Raw genomic sequence first — 25,154 nt, 5'->3', positions numbered from 1 at the left:
AAACATATGCAAAGGTAGGAAAAAAGTACAATAAATTTCCAGGTACTCATTGCCCACCTTCAGCAATTATCAACTCATGGTGAACCTAGTCCTCATCTCTACCTGCACCAATACTTCCTTACTTCCATGTTAATTTGATGCAAAACTCAGATAGTGAATTTTTTAATGTATTTATTTACAAAGATTTTATTTATTTGAGGAAGAGTGTACAAGCTGGGGAGAGAGGGAGAGGGAGAAACAGACTCCCTTCTGAGCAGGGAGCCCGACATGGGGCTCGATCCCAGGACCCTGAGATCATGACCTGAGTCAAAGGCAGCTGCTTAATGGAATAAGCCACCTAGGCACCCCTCAGACATAATTTAGTTCATAAATTTTTCAGTATGTATTCTAGGAGACAAGAACTTTTTAAAACACAGGCAAACCACCATTATAAAAAAATAAACAATGCCTTATATCATCAAATAGCCTCAATTTCCAACTGTTGACAAGTGTTAGAACTTTTGTGTGTGTGAACAGATCCTAATAAGATCCATATACTATTGTTGACTGAGATGTCTTTTAAGTCTCCTGTATACAGGCTGTAATACAGCCACAGGATGTATTTTTTTTTTTTTAAGGTAGGCTCCATGCCCAGTGCAGAGCCCAAAGCAGGGCCTGAACCCACAACCCTGAGATCAAGACCTGAGCTAAGATCAAGAGTCAGACACATCACCAGCTGAGCCACCCAGGTGCTCCCAGGATGTCTTTTTTTAAGAGCCAATTTTAAATTGAAGAAACCAAGTTGTTTGCCCTAAATTTTTATCCTGGTAGTTTTCCAATCTGAATTTTGCTGACTTAATTCCCATGGTGTTGTTTAACCTGTTCTTCTATATGTTCTATAAATCAATGGATATACAGGTTTTATCTAAATTCTGACTCTTTTTATTAGAACAACTCTACTTATTAAGCAGTGATGAGTTCTGGGATGCCTGCCTGGCTCAGGTGGTATAGCTAGCAACTCTTGATCTCACGGTCATGAGTTTAAGCCTCATGTTGGGCATAGAGCCTACTTTAAAAAAAAAAAAGGGCAGGGTTAAGTTGTTTCATCAGGAACCACATAATATTTGGTTGTCTCTTTATTTGTGTAGTGTCTGCTATTGTTCAGTGCCCAGAACCATTTATCCATTAGGTGGTTATAAAATGGTGATATTCAAATTTTACCACTTCTTCATTTGTCAGAATACTTCACAAAGAGAAAATTCCCCACATTTCTTTGGTTACTCAGCAGCATAGTTCATATAGGAAAATCAGGCTAAATTCTCTCCTTATTTACCAGTTCTCAAAATAATGAGTTCACTACCTACCATCCTCAAGTAGTGACACATTAATTTGTATCATTATTTCATAGATTTAAACATTCTTTGATATATTTCAATCCATTTTAGTCATTTTGATTAATGGTCAATCTGTCCCATTTTTGGCCAGAAGGGTCTCTTCAAATTGACTCCTGCATTCTTTTGACACTATCCTAGTACTAATCTTTGATAGCTTCCTTGCTAGCTGTTCTGAAAAGTCCTTAATTTTTAACTTCAGTAGAATTTCAGGTATCAGCAACTTTAAAAGTACACATTTGACATAAATGCAAGATCAAAAATTGCACAAAACTTGAAGAATACATTACCATCTTTAACACTTTATACTCTAAAAAATATACAGGACCACATTTGATTCAATAAAACAAATATAGTATCTAACACACAGCAATAGAAACACAACCATTTAAAAAAAAGAAACGACCAGGCGCCTGAGTGACTCAATCGTTTAAGCATCTGCCTTTGGCTCACGTCATGATGCCAAGGGTCTTGGGATCAAGCCCCGCATTGGGCTCTCTGCTCAATGGGGAGTCTGCTTCTCCCTTTTCCTCTGCCGCTCCCCCGACTTGTACTTGCTCTCTCTAATAAGTAAATAAAATCTTAAAAAAAGAACCATTTTTTAATCAATTATTGAATTCATTAGTTAATTCTAGGAGGCAGAAAAATAGTAAAAAAAATATTACCCACCACTAATATACCCTTTCTTCAAGGTGACATCTAAAATATGTTGCATACAGAAGATTAATCTTTGAGAGTGTGGTCCTCACTGTTCTTTGGGTTTGGACAAGGACTTCTCATTACTGTGTATTTAAGAGCTATTTTTTTTTAAGATTTTATTTATTTATTTGACAGAGACACAGCGAGAGCGAGAGAGGGAACACAAGCAGTGGGAGTGGGAGAGGGAGAGGGAGAGGGAGAAGCAGACTCCCCACCGAGCAGGGAGCCCGATGCAGGGCTCGATCCCAGGACCCTGGCATCATGACCTGAGCCGAAGGCAGACGCTTAACGACTGAGCCACCCAGGTGCCCCAAGAGCTATTTCTTCACCAAGATTGCGAAGAGACTCTTGTCAGTCCAGTTAAAAAATCACTCTGCTTTTATTTTACTGCTATTGCCTCTGTAGCTCCTAACAATCACTGCTGATAAGCACTTGTCCTCTCTCCAGTGTGGTTTGTCACATACCACTTATTCTGGCTTTGAGGAAATTTGGCCTTTTCAGATTACAACAAACAACAAAAGAAACTCTTTTTGTCTCATGCAAACTGACAATTCTGTCTACTGTGTATGTTGCTTCTGCAACAACCATAACTAAAAACAAACAAAAAGATTTCTTGCAGTTTGTACTGTTTTTTTACTGGCTAATTTCAGGACAAGAGAGTCAAACTTGTAGCCTAAGTCTTCTAGAGATCAGTCTCTTTATTTAAGAGACAATTTCAGTAGTTTCTCCCCTAAATTCCTAAAGCACTGACATATCAAAAACTAAATCATTGTTACACTTAATTTTATAAGAGGTTAGTGTGAACTTAAAATACACAATAATAAGCAGAGTAGCGCAGCAGAAGCTTGCTGGACCCATTAAATACACAATAATATAAAATGCAAAAACTGCTCTTCGTGGTAATATTTATCATGGCAAAAACAGGAAACAACTTACGTTTCCTAATGGAAAAATAATTAAATTATGAGAGGTCTCTGTATTTTCATTGTGTATACATTTAAATCTTTTAAGAATGTGGGGAAATATTCATAATGTTGCATTAAAAAAAAGCAAGAGAAAAAATAACATAGTGGGATTTCAACTATTAAAAATGTGACTAGTGGGGGTACCTGGCTGGCTCAGTCGGTAGAGCATGTGACCCTTGATCTCAGGGTTGTGAGTTTGAGCCCCACGCTAGGTGCAAAACCTACTTAAAAAAAAAAAAAATGTTGGGGCGCCTGGGTGGCTCAGTTAAGCGGTTGCCTTCAGCTCAGGTCATGATCCCAGGGTCCTGGGATCGAGCCCCAGGACAGGTTTTCTGTTCTGAAGAGAGCCTGCTTCTCCCTCTCCGTCTGCCTGCTGTTCTGCCTGCTTGTGTGCTCTCTCTGTCAAATAAATAAATAAAATCATTTAAAAAAAAAAATGTGACTGGGGCGCCTGGGTGGCTCAGTTGTTAAGCGTCTGCCTTCGGCTCAGGTCATGATCCCAGGGTCCTGGGATCGAGCCCCACATCGGGCTCCCAGCTCCGCGGGAAGGCTGCTTCTCCCTCTCCCACTCCCCCTGCTGTGTTCCCTCTCTCGCTGTCTCTGTCAAATAAATAAAAATCTTAAAAAAAAAAAATGTGACTGGTGAAACATCTAGATTATGCATAATTTTTACTCCATAATTTACTTTTCTGTATTTTCAAAAATGCCTAAATTTTTAAAAACTAAGAATGTAGTCATTGCCAAATTAATTTTATTAGTATTACTACCAATACTAACACTATCTAGTTTACTTTAATGCTTTTGACTAGCCAAAAATGCAGAAATACCTCTTGTGCCTAATCATCTACCAAGCAAAAGTGTGACCTAGATCAGGTAGCTCAGCCTGGGACTATTGCTGACGTGGTTTTTATCCAGCAACAGGAAAATTCTGTTTTTTGTTTTTGGGTTTTTATTAAGTAAAGAATATGAGATCCTGGCAACTTCCTGCACTGCCTCTTGGTATATATCCCTACTGCACTTAATTCTTGTTAATATTTGCTTAGAAAAGTAAAAACAACAATATCTAATATATTCAGGGTTTACCAAGTGCCACTGTCCAAAATACTTTACCTGTATTATCACACTGTATAATTTATATTCCAAAACATACCTCAAAGCCACCTACTTCCCTCCATCTTCATTGCTAACTACCCTGGCCTAGCCCCAGCCTTGTTTGCCTAGGTAACTCCCAAATGATCTCTTTAATTCACCCTCTCCTTTCTAATCCATTTTCCACACAGTAGTCAGACTGATAATTTTTAAAATATTGCCCCCCCTTTTTTTAAAACTATGGCCTAAAAGACTCCGATGCCTCTCAAACTTCATTTCATACCCTATCCCCCCTTACCCGAGCCACGGCAGTTTTCTTTTCTGCTCCTGAATACACTAGTCTGGTCTTCAGGGTTCCTATTTGCTCTACCTGGATTGATGTTCACCTGGCTTGCTCATTTTCATTTTTCAAGACTTGATTCAGTCACCACCTCCTCAGCATATCTAATGAAATGGCCTCTGCTAGCTACTTTCTAGCCCATCACCCAATTTATTTCTTTTACAGCACTCAGACATGTTTTCTCATTCCTGGTGTCTGCCCAATAAAGGCGGATACTATGTCTTGTTCAGCACCACAGCACCAGCAACAACGCCTCGCCTCAGACCTCTTTGCTGAATTGAACTTCACTCTCTAAAGGTTATGAGGTGCATAGTATAGTTAGTATCATTTTACAGTTAAAAATCCTATCATTGGGGCGCCTGCGTGGCTCAGATGGTTAAGCATCTGCCTTCGGCTCAGGTCATGATCCCAGGATCCTGGGATCGAGCCCCACATTGGGCTCCTGGCTCAGCAAGGAGCCTGCTTCTCCCTCTCCCTCTGCCTCTCTCCCTGCTCATGCTTTCTCTTCTCTCTCTGTATCTCTGTGTCTCAAATGAACAAATAAAATCCTTAAAAAAAAAAATCCTATCATTAACTTGAACTACATAGAATCATGGTGTCAGCCTGCCAGAATGGTCTTTTATTGCTAGTTATTCAAAGTGGGGTGGCGGTGGCGGGCATAACAAAACAAAATTCTTGTCAGATTAGAGAAAACAATAAAATACAAAAATTTAATTTATATTTTTTATTTAAAACTACACTCCTATTAATCTCAGATTTAAGCAAAAGCACATATCTGTTAATTTGGTATGCTGTACTTAAAGGAGCATCCTCCCATCTCAATTTTTGCCAAATGAGGCAAGGCATAAATATATGAAAAATAAAATAAGTGCTCTATGCAAAGTCAGAGGAACTTAAAAAGGAAATATTTACTACAGAAACTAAGTCACATTTTTATCATTGAAGAGGATTATGTTTACTATAGATTGTTTGAAAAACACAAATAAAAAAAATTTTCTAGAGAAACTTACTGTTAATATATATTCTAAACTGTACTTTTTTCTAGTTTTACCTAACAGCATAATAGCATTTTCCCATGTCACTATTCTTCTAAATTGATTTTTTAAGCCCATAATAAAGGCACCAAAATATAGTTCAGTTTCCAACTCTCTATAACTATAAATGTTACCAATTTATTACCATGAATAATGAACTTGTGCACACATCGTAATACCTGATTATTTCTTTATATAACTTTAAATAGAATTACGGGGGGGAGGGGCGGCGCAGCACCTGGGTGACTCAGTCAGTTAAGCATCTGCCTTCGGCTCAGGTCCTGATCCCACGTGGGGCTCTGTGCAGAGTCCCCTAGTCCCTGCCCCTTTGCTCCTCCCTCCCACCCCGCTCTCTCTCAAATATATAAAACCTTGAAAAAAAATAGAACCACTGGGTCAGAAAGTATAAACCTTTAAAGTTTGTTTGTTTGTTTGTTTTAAAGATTGTATTCGCTCATTTGACAGCGCACACAAGTAGGGGGAGCAGCCAGCAGAGGGAGAGGGAGAAGCAGGCTCCCTCCTGAGCAGGGAACCGGAGGCGGGGCTCCTCGATCCCAGGACCCTGGGATCATGACCCGAACCTAAGGCAGATGCCCAGTCGACTGAGCCACCCAAGAGCCCCTAAAGTTCTTTTCATAAAATAACTGACCTCCAAAACACTGTTCAACTCTAAGTCCCAATCAACAGAAAACGAGAGTTCCTGCTTTCCTGTACCCTCAGTATGAGGTATCATTATGAAAAACTTAGCCAATATGAGACCGGAAATGAGTAACAAATCCTTAAACTTACTTTTCTATGCCTATTGGTAAGTATGGTACTTTACACTTTTATTGGCCACTTGAACTCCTTTATGAACTCTTTCATTTCTTTCAGCCATTTTTTTTTTTTTTACTGGAAGATACACTGGCTTGTAAGAATTCTTCATAAATTAGGGATATTAATTTTGTAACTGCCCTGTCCAATACAGTAGTCACTGTTCACTGAGCACTTGAAATGTGACTATTCTGAACTAAAATGTGCTAAATGTAAAATATACACTGGACTTCGAAGATGTAGTACAAAAAGATGATGTAAAATATCTCAATTTTGATCTTGATTGCATATTGAAATATTTTTAATATACTGGATAAAATAATACTAAAATTAACTGTTTTTACTGTTTCACATATGGCTATCAGACAACCCAAGATTACATACATGTCTCACGTCATCATTCTTTTGGACAGTGATCCTCTACAATACTATTTTCCTTTTCACCTTTAAACTGAGCTTTCAGTGTATAGGCATTTCTCATTTTTAAGTATGCAGATAAAGCAACTGTTTCCCTTAAGGTTTCCTTCTCTCCTTACTCTTTTTAAGTTTACCCCCTCTGCCATACAGGAATTTTAGAAACATAAACTTTATTTCTTGACAAAGAAAAACATCTGTTTTTAGATTTTTTTTCCCAAAATTTCTTCAAATATCCTTTTCCTCTTACATGCATCTACTTAAATAGTACCCTTTTTCTAAACGTTTTTTAAATTTTACCATAATGGCTGCCCTTTTAAAAATTGTTTCAGTTATTACTGGAACTAAATTTTCACAAAGAAGGTTATTTTTAAAACCTACTATGTGTTAAGTGCGAAAACACATTTTAATTTCCTGTTGATAAACATTCCAAAGAACTATGCAAAGTCCTTCTCACTGAAGAAATAGGTAATTATTTGTGGTTCACAGGCGGATGAGACAAAGAGTACATAATTTTCGGCATGATGACAGCTACAGAGAATAGGAATAACAAATTACACTATTTCAAGTCCTTTCTACCAACTTAGAAGGCAGTTTAGCCAATATGCCTAATTTAAGTGTAAAATGCCAAAATTGCCTGGTCAGTAGAATCAACTATGCTAGAAAGTTTACTTGGGGATTCTGGAGTACTGTATAATCAGAAGATTCATTTTGTTCATAAGAGAACCAGCTATATTGCCAATATAGAAAAATTCAACTTTTCTATACCCACCAAAAAGCCAGAACACGTTAAAAGTAACCCTTCTGAAATTTTAAAAGCCAGCTTTTACATTTATTGCAAATAAAAGATACTAATATATTCTAATTAATCTGCATAGCACAGGCGTCACTATAACTTATGTCACTTGTAAACTTGAATGACTCTACTACAAGTTCTAACTTCTATTGCCAGGCCACAAACATGCTACAAATTTTTTAAAACATGAATTTTTGGGAAATGTTTCTGTAAATACTCTGTATGCTCAAGAATCTAAGGAATTAGACTATGGGTGGATTTGGTTCTGTGTTTTTCCCTCTGTTCTCAAGGGGTCAAGCTATGGCAAAAAACGTAGGTAAGCCTGACTAAAACCTACAAGTTCAATGCTATTTTGGAAACTGTGGGACAATTTAAATTTGAGTCAAAAGAGAATGTGGAAAGAAAGGGACAAAAATTCTCGTCAATCACCTTTTTCTGGGTTACAGCTCCAGTACACAAGTTTTAACCAAAAAGATTGTTAACAGAACTGAAGAGTTAGTTCTTTTGCTTTACGATCCAAAACTGGGCTCATTCAATGACTGCGGCATGGTCATATCCTCATACTTAATGATTCGTAAATGATGAGTAGCACCCCCATCCCTCCCTCCCTCCTTTTTAGGAAATTTAAGTTAAAAAGTTGGGAAAACGGGAGAAGGAGCAGGGCAAGAAAATCTGTTGAGCCAAAGACGCTCAATGAAGGGGAGTCGGTGAAATCGAAAAGACCCTGGCACTTTTAGGATTCCGCAATTTCTCATTACCTAGGGGAGAGGGGTTGTCATCGGGGGACACCGCGATGCGCACGTAGCATTTTATCTGGTACAAAGTGGTTGGCTTCATGTCTGTGACCCAGCCGGAGAGCTACCCGCAAGTTTCCATGCGAGTCGTGCTAGGGCCTTAGGCAAAACCAGGGTCTGGGAGAGCTGTCAGAAGTCCCCGCCAGCTGGGCGGGCTGAACTGCAAAGACAGAGACCCGAAAGGAAGGTTCTGGGGTTGGGGAAGGGCAAGCGGGCGAAGTGCCGGAGGCGAGGCGCCGAGCCCGGCCTGCTCCTCCAGGCCCGCTGCCGTGGAGCCAGCGGCCGAGGCGGGACACTCACCCTGGCGCTCGCTGGAGCCGTGGGCCGCCGCCCTGCAGCGCAGACGGAGCCGGCACAGGGAGGACCAGCTACATCTGTGGGCCGCAGCGGCGGCGGCCAAGCCCGGTAACATCCTGGCGGGGCAAAGGCCCCCACTCGGACACCACCTCCTGCCTCCGCGACGCCGCGGGGAACTAACTCCATAGACTGGACACGGGCTAACGCTCACGCCTGCGCCGCCGCTGCGGCCTCTTTGACCCGGAAATGGTAACATCATTTATCGGCGCCGGTCGCGCAGGTGGCGGAAGTGACGTAGACAAAGAGTACAAATCTGGAGGCCTTGTCTTCGCAGACCGAGACCCGCGGCGTGGGCAGGGCGTGGCTGCAGTCAGGGTTTGGTGTCCGCCCTTTTTTCCCGCATCTGTATCTTTTCGCTTTAGTTGGAAATCATCGCGTATTGTTTTCATCTAAACAGCTAGGAAAGCTTTGGGAGAAGTGACAGGGCCTTTTCCGGCGTCTGCCTGCTCCCTTCTAATTTGTGAGCTCGAAATTTGGGCGGTGGTGTTGGAAATGGGAAGAAAGGTGGAAAAGAAAGATGCTGGTTTTCTTAACCTCTTTCGGGAGCCTTCTTGGATGAGCCTAAGCAGCGGCTAACGTACCGAACTCACTACTCTCCGAACATTGCCACAGTACGTCGTTCTCTTTGTAACACACTTTTGTGTAGCCAGTACATGAAGGCAAGTACTCATTTTGGAATCAGTACTTGCCTTACTAACCTCTGAACCTCAGATTCTCGTGTGTAGTGTAGTAAAGTAAGGCCTTCATATGTTCAAGATTTGCCTGAGTAGAGGGAGATGTGCAGACATCGGAAAAGGAGTCAGTCTGGTTCTAGAGAGAAAGAGACCGGAACAATATTCACCGTGGTGTTTACCCCTGACAGGCTTGTTCAGGACTCAGCGTAAACTCGGGAGAGGCTTTCCTTAACCCTGGCCAGTGTAGTAGGGCTGGTTATTCTCTGCCGGGTTGCCTTGTATATTTTCTTCAAAATGCTTATCACTATTCGAAATTATCTGTGTGGTTTTTTTTTTTAATTTTCTCTCGGAATAGAAAATAAGCATCAGGATGCCGGAATCTTAGGTTTTGTACATTGCTGTTTCGAAGGGGGTAAAAAACAATAGCTGGCACAACAAATAAGTTGAGGGGAATGCATGGTGGTTTGTTTTGAAATCAATTTGAGTAGCTTAACTATGTTACTACACAATTAACTATTTCAAAGAGAAATCAATTAGCATGTTCCTAATTTTGAGAGAATCAAGTCTTTTATGCTAATTTAGATAACCGGTTTGTGAAGTCATAGTGATGAAATTAACCTAAGAATGGTAAACAAAGTTAACTTCTGTGACAAACCTAGTTTAAAACGTTAAATGGTCAGGGCATCTCAGTGGCTTAGTCGGTTAAGGGTCCCACTTTTTTTTTTTTAAGATTTTTTATTTATTTGACACGGAGAGAGGGCATGCTGGCGCGAGAGAGCACAAGCAGGGGGAGTGGCAGAGGGAGAGGGAGAAGCAGACTCCCCGCTGAGCAGGGAGCCAGATGAGGCTCAATCCAAGGACACTGGTATCATGACCGCAGCCAAAGGCAGAGGCCCAACCTATCGAGCCACCCAGGTGCCCCTAAGCGTCCCACTCTTGATTTCAGCTCAGGTCATCATCTCCAGATGATGGGATGGAGCCCCACAGGGAGCCCTACCCCTTTGGTCCTCCCCACTCTCGTGCAGCGTTCTCTTCCCCCTCTGTCTCTCTCAAATAAATAAAAATCTTTAAAAAAAAAATAATTTCACCACTTACTTGGTTACCTTCCTTCACTTAAAAAAAAATTGAGTGGACATTTAAAAATTGCCATAATATGCATAACCTCAAGGTTACTCAAATAACTGAGTATTACTGGAAAGTTTTTATCTCTTCCTTATAACAGATTTTAACAGAAATTCAACTCTATGATATAAAATACATAAAGGCTTAGCTCTAATTTTATGTAAATATCCATTGACCTTCACTAATAATGCTTACCTGCTTCGGATTCTTAAAGTAGCCCCTGGTTTCTTAACTTGGATACTGTATTAATTTTGATAAACCTCCAGAAGTCTTGACTTGCCAAATAAATTTGAAGAATAAAGCAGATCATGCTGGGTTATCTTGTTTAAGCCTCCCGATGTTCTATCAAATAATAAGGTCTCCAAGGACTTGGATTAAAATACTTCTATGGCTGTCTTGGTGTTTACACCTATATTGTCATTATATACTTGTCCTGCTGGACAGTCCTCAAAATTTCCCCAAGTGCTGAAAATTGAGGCAATGTCAGTTTTAGAGTTCCTTAGGAGAATTTCCTTTGACCCTAAATTCTTTGAGAAATCCCATCCTTACCAAGAGATTTTGCCTTACTGCTCCACTTCAGACACATTCAGCAGCTGCCTATATGTACAAAATGGTAAGATTCCAATATCATGGTGCTTATTTTCTATCAGAGGAAACAAAATTTAAAAATAAACACAATTTCAAATAGTGATATTATTAGGGGTGTCTGGCTGGCATAGTTGGTAGAGCATGCGACTCGATCTTGGGGTTGTGAGTTTGAGCCCCACGTTTGGGGTACAATTTACTTAAAAAATATTAGTAATAATATTGATCACTTACTAATTGCCACACTCTCCATGTGCATTATCTCATTCATAACATTTAGGCAAGTTATAGATGAGGAAACTAAGGCAGAGATCTTGCTTTTTACCACCACACGTTACTTTCTAAGTCAGTGGGTTTTATCCTTTGGAAGAAAATACGAGGTCTTTCAAAAGACTTGAATGACAACATGGTCTTTTGTTTCCTGAAATGTAGGTCAAAAGAGCATGTCCCTAGATTTTTTTATGTATGATCAACATGATACTGAGTTTCAAAAAAATAAACTTTCATGAGGATTTGTGATATAAATAGGTGCCTAAATATAGGTAAGTCTTAAGTCAGAGAGATGGAAATAGAAGTTAGGAAAGGAGTGAAGGGTCATTTGATTATTAGCACACACCACACCTGCAGGGTTTTCCATGAACTCTGAAGAAGTTCCTACATCTTTCAGGAATTTGCTTCTGTAATTGAGCTGACTGTTCCTTGGTTTCACCTTGTCTGTTGCTTTGGGAAAATAGTGATTCTGATCATGAGACAAACTTGGCCATTTATTTGGAAAATTGAGTTAGATAATCCATTGCAAGATAAAGTGAGTGGTTCTATCATGAGGTGTACTGAACACAAATTTAATTTTGAATGCAGATATTTGTGGGCATCATGTTGATTTTTGCATGCAGGATTGGGGGTGGAGGGAGCTTGCCCACCTAAACACTTCAAAAAGAAAACAGCTTATGTGTGGATAAAAGGGAGACTACCTGGCCACAGCCAAGAGTGTCAATGCCTGCTGTACAAACATGGTCAGAAGCAGTATGGGTCTGCACAGACATAGTTTGGATGTATAGGCAAACATCTGCATAAGTAAAGAAAGTGAAATGTGAATTTGATACGATGTCTGACCAGGCTGCTAATCCTCCTCTCCATTTTTCAGAGCTGTTGAGTGATTTTCCCAAAACCACTCAGCAAGGATGGGCTCGAACATGGAATCAGACACTGGTCCCCTGACTCCAAATCTGTAGGTGTGTGAGCATGGGGTGCACGGGGGAGAGGCAGAGGTTGGTTGTTCTGATGGGTTTTGTCCCCACATTATTCTGTGAAGTAACTTGTTTCTAAATCACATTACGTGAAATAACTATATGGTAACTCCACTTGCATTCAATAGGTTCTTTGCCACTTTGCCACTTCCATCTAGGAATAAAAAGAGTGATTTCTCCAATGATGACCATATTCCTGGGTCCTAGCTCTCTTATCCATCTTAGCTTCTCCAATAATAGCACCTTCTGCAATTCACTTTGTTAAGTTGGGGGGGAAATTTTATATGTAAATTTTTATGTATGCATCTTTCACCATGTGCCCCTGGCTCCCTTCCTCAGAGTTTAGTGATCGGGGGATTACAGGCATTACAATTGGGAAAATCAAGTTACTAAATACTCCTGGGGACAGAGGAGACTGAAATGTTTGATAACCGTTATCCTTGAGAAAAATAACCTGGGGACTGAGAGCAAGTAGATTTGGTACTTTTGGGAAGGGCAGCATTTGTGAAGAGTAAATTTCTTCTGCAAAGCCACAGGTGGGGGCACCAAAAGAAATTCTCGTAGGTTTTTAAAAATTTAACTTTTTTTTTAAGACTGTATTTATTTGAGAGAGAGAGAGAGAGAGAGCGCGCAGAAGCAGGCAGAGCAGCAGGCAGAGGGAGAGGGAGAGGGAGGCTCCCCGCCAAGCAGGGAGCCCAATGCTGGACTTGATCCCAGGACCCCGGGATCATGACCTGAGCCGAAGGCAGCCGCTTAACCAACTGAGCCACCCAGGCACCCCTTTAAAAATTTAACTTTTTATTGAAGTATAATACGCAGAAGAAAGCATAAATCTTACAGGCACACCTCTAAGGATTTTAACTAAGGAATGAAACTATGTTACCAGTACACAGCATTACTGGCTTCCCAGAAGCTTCTCTTCCACTCACTGCTCTCCCACCCCTCAAGGTAACATGCTTCTAACAACATAGATTGATCTTCCCTGTTTGGGGACTTTATATGCATGAATTATATATACACTCTGTATTCTTTCATTGTACATATGAAAGAATCTAGTTTCTTTACCTCAATATTATGTTTGTGGGATTCATATTTTCATTCTCACAGCTATGTAAGATCCCATTGTATGGATATCCCACAATTTGCCCGTTTTACTGCTGATTAGCATTTGGGTATTTTCATTTTGGAACTATTACAAATTATCATGGACATGTGTATGTGTTTCTGATGGATATATTCCTAGGACTAAAATTACTGGGTCACAGTATGCAAACTTCCAGCTTTAGCAGTTACTAGCAGTTTTCTGAAGTAGTTGTACCAATATACACTCCCAACAGCAGTATGTGAAAGTTCTGTTTCCTCATGACCACACCGACATTTGCTACTATCTTCTTTTTTAGCCTCATGGTAGGTATGGAGTGGCATGGCATTGTAGTTTTAATTTGTATTTCCTTGATGATAAATGAAGTTGGATACCTTTTCAAATACATATTGTCCATTTGGATATGCTTTTCATATCCTATTTAAGACTATTATTGCCCACCTTTCTTTTAGATTGTCTGTGCTTTTCTTACTGATTTGTGTGATTTGTATGATTGATTTGTATGATTCTTAATGATCTGTATATTCTGGAAACAAGTCCCTTGTTGGATATATGTATTACAAATATCATCTTCCACTCTTGTGAGTTGTCTTACCATTTTTTAGTGGTGTCTTTTAAGGAAAGGAAGTTCTTAATGTTACATTATCAAATTGTCTAAATTACCAATTTATTTTACTAATAGTTAATATATTTTGTGTTTTATTTTGAAAATTTGTCCTTTGCTTTGGTACTTATAAAGTTTTGTAGCATCTTCAAGATGAGGAGAGTGGTATCTCCATCCCCATTGTATGTCTGCTTAACCACCAAGCTTGCTGACCTATCCCAGTGCTATGAATTTGAGAGGAAATTTTGAGCACTGGGAGGAGATGGTACAGAGAGCAGAGACTGTGGATCCTGACTGATCCTACAGACCTCAAGTTGGGATCACAGAGAGTAAAATGAGATTGAGACCTATAGACTTGTCACAGAACACCAAAACATGGGGCAACAAGTATGTGTGTCTCAGGTATGTGTGTATCACCACTGCCAACGAGTAGTCAGCTGATGGATACAGCAAGTCCTGCAAAGAACTATCACAACATAGGGAGCTGCTTGGGATTGAATTTCTCCTCAGTGGGGCCTGTCAGGGAGCCCCATGTGTCCTCACTGACAAGTAGCTAGATAAGCCACAATGACCTACAGAAAGGGGACAACAACTTCACCACACTCATGCATTTGGGAGATCACATATTTTCCTTGTTGAGCTCCTGACCCCACCATCAGAAAAGCAAGCATATGGAAAAGAGAAAGAGGTGTGTGAAAGTGAGTTGGAACCACAGGTCTCGTCTACTCTACCCTGGAGGGGGCGTGAGTGTTTTTAAATTAAATATGAGATTAATGTTTTGTTTTTTTTTAAGATTTTATTTATTTATTTGACAGAGAGAGACACAGCGAGAGAGGGAACAGAAGCAGCGGGAGTAGGAGAGGGAGAAGCAGGCTTCCCGCTGAGCAGGGAGCCCGATGCAGGACTTGATCCCAGGACCCTGGGATCATGACCTGAGCCGAAGGCAGATGCTCAACGACTGAGCCACCCAGGCGCCCCCTAATGTTTTTTTTAAAAGATGTATTTATTTATTTGAAAGAGAGAGCTCAGCAGGGGCCAAAGGGGGGAGGAGAGGGAGAGAAGCAGACCCCCTGCTGAGCACAAAGCCCCACACAGGGCTCGATCCCATGGCCCCAAAATCACGACCTGAGCCAAAACCAAGAGTCAGACGCTCAACCAACTGAGCCACCCAGATGCCCAGATGCCGAAGATGAATGTTTTAAATGAAGAGAACTAAATTGCAGTACCTGGAATTAAAGTTTTAAGAACCAGGGAGGCTAGTACCCCAAAACAATGAAGTTTGACCAAGTACCAAGTGTAGAAAATATGAAAATTTCATGCTTATGCATCTTGAGATTCTCAAACTGGTTACACATCTTTGTTTCCCCTGGTATCTTTAGACAGGGATTGTTTAGTATTCATCTTTCAAGCCTTGGTGTCTAGCGTACAATAGTACATGGAACATAAGATGTATTTGAGTGAGTCAATGAATGCATGCAAACTGTAAGAACTACATAACTTCTAATTCTCCGTAAGTACAGAGGCTCCTTCAGAGAAAGAAAGAGTTACGGTTATGTCTGTAAAATCTCTACAACTTTCACCCTACAGAGAGAGCTTTCAATCCACTTTCACCTCTTTTTCTAATCAGCTCTCCTTCCCCCTCAATAAACACATACATAACTCTACTGGGAGAAAGAGGGATTTTCCCTTAAATGTTACATGACTTCGAGCTACATTCCTAAGAGGCTCTCTCAGCCTCTAGAATCCTTTCCCTCTCTTTTAGGGATCTCCCTGCTCTGTCTCTGGCATTCTACTCAATTTCCTCATCCACCATCTCCTCCCATTTCTCCATAAATAACTTCGTAACTCTTCCCCTCTGGCCTTACCAAGTACCAGTTCTGTCCATGTTTGAAGCCACTTCCCCACTCAGCATCACTGTTGGGAATCTGTGAGAGAGGAATGGGAGGCAGTATTTCTTTCCTTCTTTCCTCAAATATCTATACAAGTGGGGATAGGAAGGTAAAAAGATAAATGGCCAGAGTCTTGCTCTTTTTTATTCCCAGCCTCTTGTGAACCCATCTTCCACCAAATATTTCAGTAGCATGGCCACGCTTCATGTCAGCTGTTTCGGTCCCACCAGCTGTGCTACCCTTTCTCCTGACACCTCCAACAGTCCTTGTGTTTGGATAGCTAGCTGGAAGTTTTTGTCTGGCAACTCTCTCAATCTCTCTCTCTCTCTCTCTCTCTCTCTCTCTCTCTATATATATATATATATATATATATCAGAATTCTGTGAAATTTTGCACTAATTGTTTGCTCTTTCTAAAAATATCCAGACTTTTACTTTTTAGCCATTAAAAAAAGGGGGGGTTTGAACTGAGTCAATTCTTGTATTTTGGCTAAGCCATATCTGGACACAGCAGCTATAGAGAAACTGAAAAAGGAAGAAAATAATCCTGTCCATGCCCTGTTTCCTGGTTAGGAAGGAGCAGACTTTAGAGAAGGGAAGCCAAAGCATGCTTTGTAACAACCTGAAAATATGCCCTTGAAGGCTAAGGCCTAGATTGTACCGGTGAAATGGTAAACAAGCTTGACTGTGGCTTTGGCTTCTTTTCAATAAGGAATAAATCAATTGAAGCATTTTACGTTCTTATTCATACCTAAACAGAAAGAGACCATAAAAAGCCTTTTAAAAGAATTGGGGCAAATGGAAGAATTTAATAAACAGAAAAGAATTTAAAAAATGAAATAAAAAATAAGCAGCAAAAATATTTTTTAAAAAGCTAAAAACATTTTAGAAAGTGTCAAAAAAATAATTACTAACCCCACATGGCTGGGACAAATGAATTGCAATCAGAGGCCAGAGTACAAAAAATAATTATTCATTAACTTGCAGTGTAGCCTCTGCTACATGTTATTTCAGCAACTAAATTGTGCAGTAATGACAATGAATTCTAAACTTAAATCTGTAATAATGTGGCAGTCATTCCTATCCCATACTTGCAAAAAATAATAATTTAAAAAAGAAAAAGTGGTTAAATGGAATCAAGACTAGTCCTAGAATCTAATGTCTTTGAACAGAGCTGGGCAGCAGGCTACTCACTGACGTAGCTGCTGAATACAGTTTTTAGGGCAACAGAGGAAAAACTCTGAGGTAGCCCAGTATTTTTCACCCCTGCTGTTTTTTCTGATAATGGGCTCACACTCATTCCCTTTCCATAAGTAAAGCATCAGACTGTTTACTCACTCCACCCTCTGGCCAAGAAGTACAAGTTCATGAAGGAAACCATACTCTAGGCAATGGATTTTGGCTATTATTTATCAGGATGTGAAATGAGAAAATATGCAACTGACAAAGCTTAGAAACAAAATCAGGAATGAAGAAAAATAAATCTGAAAATAGACTGTTGAACAGTTTGTTATTAGAAACAAATTCTGGCCACCCCAAAGCTATTTGCTAAGCCCACCCCCGGCTTCCTCCACACCCACTGGCCTGCTCTGCCCCCAGGTCTCTGGGCTGCCAAGGGGCTGGCTACAGTGGTCCTGACCTTTCTTGCTAAGAGCACATCTCTTTGCTGGGTTGCTCCTTTCAAGCAGATGCATTTGATTGTATGAAACAGACTAACCATTGGGGCAGTTTTAGGAATTGTTTCTAAAATTAAAAAAAAAAAATTAATTCTAGATTAAACAAAATTTCTATCTAAATTCAGATCTCCTGACGTGGAATTTTTTTTAATGAAATTGTTTTGCAGTTCTTTTTAAGTTTGTTCATTTTTTGTTGTTGTTGTTTTAGTAATCTCTACACCCATAGGCTCAAACCTATGACCCCAAGATCAGGAGTTGCAGGCTCTTCTGACCAAGCTGGCCATTCCAGATGGCCCTGGAATTTTTTTTTTTTTTTAATGATAGAGTAGTCCAGTGCCAGTGAAGGATATTTATCATATTTTCTGTCTGCCCAGCATACTTTAATGTAATTCCAATACCTGGGGAATCTCCCACCTTGTGGGGTCTACTTCTCCAAGGCAGAAGGCTGGGACTTGCTTCCCCACTTGCCCTTGCAGCTTAGGGCCCACAGATGTGACAGAGACTTCCACTTGAAAGAAAGTAATGGGAAAAGCAAGGCATCTCATGGAATAAATTTGGAACAAGGGAAGAGGTATGAGGCCAAGATACATGCAGTTTTCAGAGAGAATAGGGACAGAAGTTTTGGTGAGTGGCCCCACAGTCTCCAATGGAAGTTGCATCACTCCTGGTTCTATAGCTTCCAAGCTTGATTCTCTACTTCCAGATTTTGTTAGCTACCCAATATACTTTGAAAAGGATCTTTTTCTGTTTAACTATGGTGGATTTTGTTTCAAACATTCAGTGTATATTCTAGGAACTGGCTTTTAACAACGGAAAAATAGGAACACATTCTTGTCCTAATAAAGCTTACACTCTGGTGGGGGAGACAGATGATAAAATAAATATATGACAATGCTACGTGCCATATGATAAGCACTCTAAGACCATAAGTATTGTAGAGAAAAATAAAGCAGCTAAGGAGAAGAAATGCCAGGGTTGGAGTATGGCACATTTAGATAGGGTGGTCAGGAAAGGTCTGACCAAGAATGGCTAAAATTAACTACTCAGGAAATGACAGATGTTGGCAAGGATGTGGAGAAAGGGGAACCCTCTTAGACTGTTGGTGGGAATGTAGGCTGGTGCAACCACTCTGCAAAATAGTATGGAGGTTCTTCAAAAAGTTGAAAATAGAGCTACCCTACGACCTAGTAATTGCACTACTAGGTATTTATCCCAAAGATACAAATGTAGTGATCCGACAGGGCACGTGCACCCCAATGTTTATAGCAGCAATGTCCACAGGAGCCAAACTATGGAAAGAGACCAGATGTCCATCGACAGATAAAGAAGATGTGGTATATATATATATATATATATATATATATATATATATACACACACACACACACACACACACACACACAATGGAATACTACTCAGCCATCAAAAGAAACCGAAATCTTCCCATATGCAACGTGGATGGAACTAGAGGTTATTATGCTAAGCGAAATAAGTCAGCCAGAGAAAGACAATTATCATATATGATAATGATCTCACTCTTATATGGAATTTAAGAAACAAAACAGGATCATAGGGGAAGGGAGGGAAAAATAAAACAAGACAAAACCAGAGAGGGAGACAAACCGTAAGAGACTCTTAATCATAGGAAACAAACTGAGGGTTGCTGGAGAGGAGAGGGTGGGGGGATGGGGTAACAGGGTGATGGACATTAAGGAGGGCATGTGAATGTGATGAGCACTGGGTATTATACAGACTGATAAGTCACTGAACTCTACCTCTGAAAGTAATAACGCACTATATGTTGATTGAAGTTAAAGTTAATTGAATTTAAATTTTTTAAAAAAAAAGGGAGGGGGTACCTGGGTGGCTCAGTCGGTTGAGCATCCAACTCTTTAATTTTGGCTTGGGTCCTGATCTCAGGGTTGTGCGATCGAGCCCCACACAGGACTCCACACTCAGTGGGGAGTCTGCTTCTTCCTCTCCCTCTGCCCCCCAAAATAAGTAATTTTTTAAAAATAATTAAAAAAAAAGGAAAGGTCTGACCAAGGTGACATCTGAATAAAGATCTGAAGGATGTAAAGGAGTGAGTTAAATGGGTATCTAGGTAAACATTCTAAGTAGAGGGGAAACAAGGAGTACTTGTGTGCGTGAGAAGTGTACTTGGCACATTCAAGGAAGAGCAAGGAAACCAGTGTGGCTGGAACAAGATGAACAAGGGGAAAAGTGGTAGGTGATGAGGACCAAGAGGAGAGTGATCCAGTAGGTGCTGGTAGGTTACTGCAGGGGCTTTGAGAGTGGAAACAGTGAAGGGCTTTGAGCAGAGGAGACATGTATGATTTAAAAGGATCACTATGATTGCTGCATTGAAAACAGACATAAGGAAAGGGGCTGGGCAAAAGCAGAAGAAAGAGAAAAGTGAAGAACTACTATAACAACTAGGTGAGAAGTGAAGATGATTTGGCCCATGGTGGCAATTGAGGCAGGTGAAGAGAAATAGGCTGATTCTGGATATATTTTGAAGGTATAACTGACACCATTTATTGACAGGTTGGTTTGGGGACATTCTGATAATTTCATGCTTCTGACATACAGGATTAGCATATATGATGTAATGTGTTTTCTAAGAATCAAAAGGCAGAAATACATGTATTCTCAACACTGGTAATATAAACTCTTACATTAATAGAGAGCTTTAACATTAACACTACCTGATACATATATTATCTATCAATCATCCTTACTCTGCTGAAGTCATTTAAAAAATATTTTCAGTGGGGGTACCTGGCTGGCTCAGTCGGTAGAGCATGTGACTCTTGATTTCAGGATTGTTAAGTTCAAGGCCTGCTTTGGGTGTAGAGATTACTTAAAAATAAGATCTTTTTTTTTATTTTAAGATTTTATTTATTTATTCATGAGAGACAGAGAGAGAGAGAGAGAGGCAGAGGGAGAAGCAGGCTCCCAAGGAGCAGGGAGCCCGATGCGGGACTCGATCCCAGGACCCTGGGATCATGACCTGAGCCGAAGGCAGACGCTTAACCATCTGAGCCACCCAGGCGCCCTTAAAAATAAGATCTTTAACAAAAAAAACTTCAGTGTTTACTATGCGCAGGACATGGTAATTTGATATCACCAAACACCTAAATAGCACTAGAGTTCACAAAGCACTTTAACACATTATTAAACTCACAACCACTTCAAGAGAAACAGGTATTACCTGTTTTACAGATATGGAAACTGAGCCCTAGAAACATAAATAACTTGCCTCAGGTCACCTCCTGGCAGAGCCAGCCTTGAACATGGCCACAGATCCTTTACTCACAGATGAAAGTGCTATATCACAGATACACTCTAAAGTGGCATTCTACCATCTCTCAGGTTTCACTTTTCTTAGTTATAAAATACTTTCTACATATGTATCTTTCTACCATCTCTCAGGTTTCACTTTTCTTAGTTATAAAATACTTTCTACATATGTATCTTTCAAAATACTTTCTACATATGTATCTTAAAACACTAAGCCCATATATTGTGGACAGAATTTTGTTCCCTCCTCACCCCTAAATTCTTATATTGCAGTCCTAACCCCCAATGTGACTATATTAGAAGATAGGGCTTTTAGGAGGTAATTAAGGTTAAATTATAAGGGCAAGCCTTAAGCCAATAGGACTTGTGGGCTTGTAAGAGAAAGAGCTCTTTCTTCTCCAGGTATACATATCTGAACATACAGTGAGATGGTAGCTATTTACAAGCCAAGAGAAAAGGCCTCAGAATGAAATCTACCTTGCTAGCACCTTGACCTTGGACTTTCCAGCCTCCAGAATTCTTGAGAAAATAAATTTTGTTGTTAGCCCAAGTAGACTAATACACCATTATTGTGGAAGAGAAAGGTGGTTTAATCTCTTAACACTTAATTTGGCCAATTTAACATATACACGGAACCCCAAAGAAATGTTCAATCCCAACTTCATTTTCAGGCCGTGAGTAATCCAAACCACACAAAGTCCACAAGCCGGTGGAGATTAGAGTCATCCTTTTATGCTCCGTTCAGCTGGCCCCTAAGCACCATTCACAGGCATGGAGTCTTACTCGTAGCCTCTGGGGGAGCAACACGTGCTAAGGCCAAGTTCACCAGAGAAATCTCTTACAATCTCCTTCATACCTTCAATACCTGTGTTGTCCAATAACTTAGCCACTAGTTGTATATGGAGAATAAGTATTTGATATATGGCTAGTGTGAATTGAGATGGTACTATAATAAAGTATATACCGGATTTCAAAAACTTAATATGAAAACATATATATAAAATATATTAATAACTGTTGAATAGTTATTTTGGATACAGTGGGTTAAATAAAATATTATAAAAATTTCACCTATTTCTTTTTACTGTTCTTAATGTGCTCCTAGAAAATTTAAAATTATGTATGTGGCTTGCATTTGTGCTTTGCATTGTATTTCTGTTGCTTCTACACACACACACACACACACACACACACACACACACACACACACACACACACAGTCTCTTAGTCCTTTTGATATACTTACACTTTCCTCAGAATCTCAGCTCCCAGTCTTTCCCTACTCCAACTAGTTCTACTATTGTTGTGGGCAGATTTCAGAACTTGAATATGCATGAGGCGGAAGGGAGAAGACCTTATGGGAGTCTAAACAACCCCCTCCCCTGGATAAAATATTGAATGCAATTAGATCTTTCCTCGTTGCACTGATACTTTTTCTCCTTCACTATTTTAGGTAACATTATTTTTAAAACACCCTTCTAATTATGTAGCCTTTAGAATACAACATTCCAGAAAATGGAAGGGAGTGGCAGGGAAGAAAACTCTATCCTATCATACATACATTAATGATTTTGATCCTATACTACTCCCTATTTTTCAAAAGAGAAGCTATCAAGAGTGATTAAATTCATTACCCAAGGTCACAGATCTGCATCAAGTAGATTTCTACTGAAATCTGGGCTCTAACCAGATTCTGGGCTCTTACCATTATATCACAATATCATGTAATCTCCAAAATTCAAACTTTTTTTGACAATTCAAAATTTTATAGAACTTGGGTAAGGGAGAAAATGAGAGGTGGCCATTGATACAAACTAAACGCTACCTGGAAAATAATTACAGTTATTTTCTGTTTGGGATACAGATAAGTGGGAAATTATGTTAACTACTCAAGCAATTCAATAAAGCACTCCACAGAATTGTTCTAAATTACAGATGATGATGACAGCCAAAATGCTGTATGCCCTTAGATGTGAAGCACTGTGCTAAACACTCTGTGCTTGAGCTCATTTTATCATCTCACAGTGTATGGGGTCCTAGTAACCCCATTTTATAGGAGAAACTGATCACAGGGCTAAGAGTTGACTGAAACCAAGCCTGTCAGATTTCAGACCCTAAAGCTGGGCCATGCTCTACTGCCTTTCCAATAATAATGGTTTTATCTCCACTACTTCTAGGTGTCTCACTTGGGATAAAAGAAGGAAGTCGCTCCGAATTTCTGGCAAATTCCCTAAAGAAGAAAGAATTGTAATTCTGGGCCTCATTCTCTGCATATTACAGATAAATTTAGTTTTGAGCATTTCTTAGACTATTTTTGCATCCTTCTTATGCACTCATTTGGGATAGTTTAGAAATAGCATGTTTTAGAGAGGACTTTCAATCATTTACTGATTTTGAAGATGTACTTCTGAAGAGAGCTCTCACAATTCCAGAAGCCGATCTGATATTTGCCAAGTAATAGCATTTTTGCTTTCTGTCCCTTGCATGAACCTTTATATCCCTGGAAATATCCAACTGCCAACATAAGGCTTTCTATTTTAAGGCAGGGGCAGGGAGTCTCCTAACAGGTCCAGTTTCTTTTTTGCCCAGAAAGGTGCTGACTTAAAACACGATAACACAAGTTTTAACTAAACACTGACTCATCAAGCAGGATCTTCAAAGAAATTCTTTAAATTCCAGGAGTCCCAGAATCCCTTAAGGTAAAATGAGAAACATAAAACGTAGCTATTTGTTTGTACAAACCATTACAGTGTACGAATATGTTCACTTCAAACAATCCTCAAAATAACTGTCTATTGGCCACATTCTACAAATGAGGAAACTGAGGCCCAAGGAAACCAAGAGAATGTCTAAAGATTATAACCACCATTTGTGGACTTTCTGACATTACACTTGATTGATGTTACATGTATTTGCTACTCCTTGATCATACTTTAACATACAGCTGTTATGTCGGTTTGAATCCATCAACCAGAAAGAAAACTGAGAGATCCTGAATAAAGAGCTCAGAGAATATGGCAAAACATTTATTTACTTTTCCCAGGGAGTCTCTTATCAGACCGTTATCAGAGTCTACTTCAGATAGACAGTAGTCCCTTTTCTAAGGCTCCTTGCCTCTACACCATCACCTACCCTTCTCCCCAGTCTTTTCCTGCCCCTTGCATCCCATTAGGTTCCCATGTCTATCTTGGACCAGCAATAAAGGATCATTTAAGTTCCACCTATCTTGAAGGGGAGGCTTTGGATCCTTCCAATTCTTCAGAATGAAACCCTACCAAAAGACCTTTCTTTTGTTGGTGCTGACCAGCTCTCAAATCTCAAAGCCTAACTTTGGACTGATTTGTTTCTAGTAGTATGGCCAACACCCCAAATAAACTTTCCACTAAAATCAACCCAAAAAATCTGGTCAAATGGTAAAATAAATGCACCCTACCACACACACACCTTAAAAAAAAAAAACCCAAGATGATAAAATGTAAAGAATTTTCAGAATAAGTGAATACACAGGTAATCAATCTATCTAGTACCTCTCAAACATGGAGTAAGAGGTGGGAAGCCAGTACCAGACAAGAAGGCAGGGGATAAAGAAGGCCACCCAAGGAGGGGATTCTAACGAGAGACATCAGCGTAACAAAAACTGCATTTGAAGTTTAAAGAGGCAGCTAGGAAAGTTGCCTTTTTCTACCCTTGGAGCCAGGTGGAGGGAAGAAAGCTCTGCATAACCACAAGCCCATATCCGTAACATTTGTGTCTCCAATTTATACTTTCCATATAGAAAAAAAAAAAAATCTAGAGCTGAGAATTTAAGTGGTCCCAGCTTGGTAGTGCCCCGAAGCCCCTAGCAGAAACATACTAAAATTTTTAACACAAAACTTTAGGTATGGATGTTCAAATTTCTAAAGTTTAATGGAAAAAAAGAAACAGTAGTAAGTGTATACAAATTCCAAAATGGGAGATAGGTAAAATAGGATGAAAAAAAATCCAATTAAAGAAAAATCAAGAAAGGAGGAAAAAGAAACACAAAAGGCAGGACAAAGAGCACAATATACTGAAAATAAGCCCAAATATATATATATCAGTAATGACAGTAAGTTTAAGTGGACTATCCAGTTAAAAAACAAAGTCATCAAATTATTGTTTAAGAAAAATGTAGCTATGTGTTATTGTCAGAGTTAGGGTGCAGAAGCAGAGCTCCTGTTATGGGATAAGGGATTTATATGAAAAGTAGACAATACCAATGTGAGAGGAGATCTGGAACAGGGAGATGGGAGAGTCAAAGATA

General features: G+C 39.8%; 1 protein-coding gene and 1 long non-coding RNA gene across 4 annotated transcripts in view; one reads left to right on the top strand and one right to left on the bottom strand.

Annotated features, from left to right (window-relative positions):
* Nucleotides 1-8,885, bottom strand: part of SLC30A9 (solute carrier family 30 member 9) — a 77,235-nt gene extending 68,350 nt beyond the window's left edge. For 2 of the 3 annotated variants that reach the window (XM_025887542.2, XM_073891593.1), the window contains exon 1: nt 8,615-8,885. In XM_025887542.2, coding sequence (XP_025743327.2) covers nt 8,615-8,870 — 256 coding nt within the window. In that variant the 5' untranslated portion in view covers nt 8,871-8,885. Of the gene's footprint in view, nt 1-8,278; nt 8,475-8,614 lie in introns of all 3 variants that reach the window. The other variant, XM_025887545.2, reaches the window with a different exon arrangement.
* A 32-nt stretch (nt 8,886-8,917) lies between these two features.
* On the top strand, nt 8,918-24,336 carry LOC112835944 (uncharacterized). Its single transcript, XR_003211343.2, has 3 exons — nt 8,918-9,282; nt 12,197-12,284; nt 23,050-24,336. It is a non-coding gene; the product is annotated as an uncharacterized lncRNA (long non-coding RNA).
* The last annotated feature ends 818 nt before the right edge of the window (nt 24,337-25,154 follow it).

This window comes from Callorhinus ursinus, unplaced genomic scaffold, assembly GCF_003265705.2.
Source record: "Callorhinus ursinus isolate GAN/ISIS: 27379988/994484 unplaced genomic scaffold, GSC_fseal_2.0 scaffold4, whole genome shotgun sequence".
NCBI lineage: Eukaryota > Metazoa > Chordata > Mammalia > Carnivora > Otariidae > Callorhinus > Callorhinus ursinus.
Note: the sequence above shows the minus strand (reverse complement) of the source record. Positions and strands in the feature narration are given on the sequence as shown.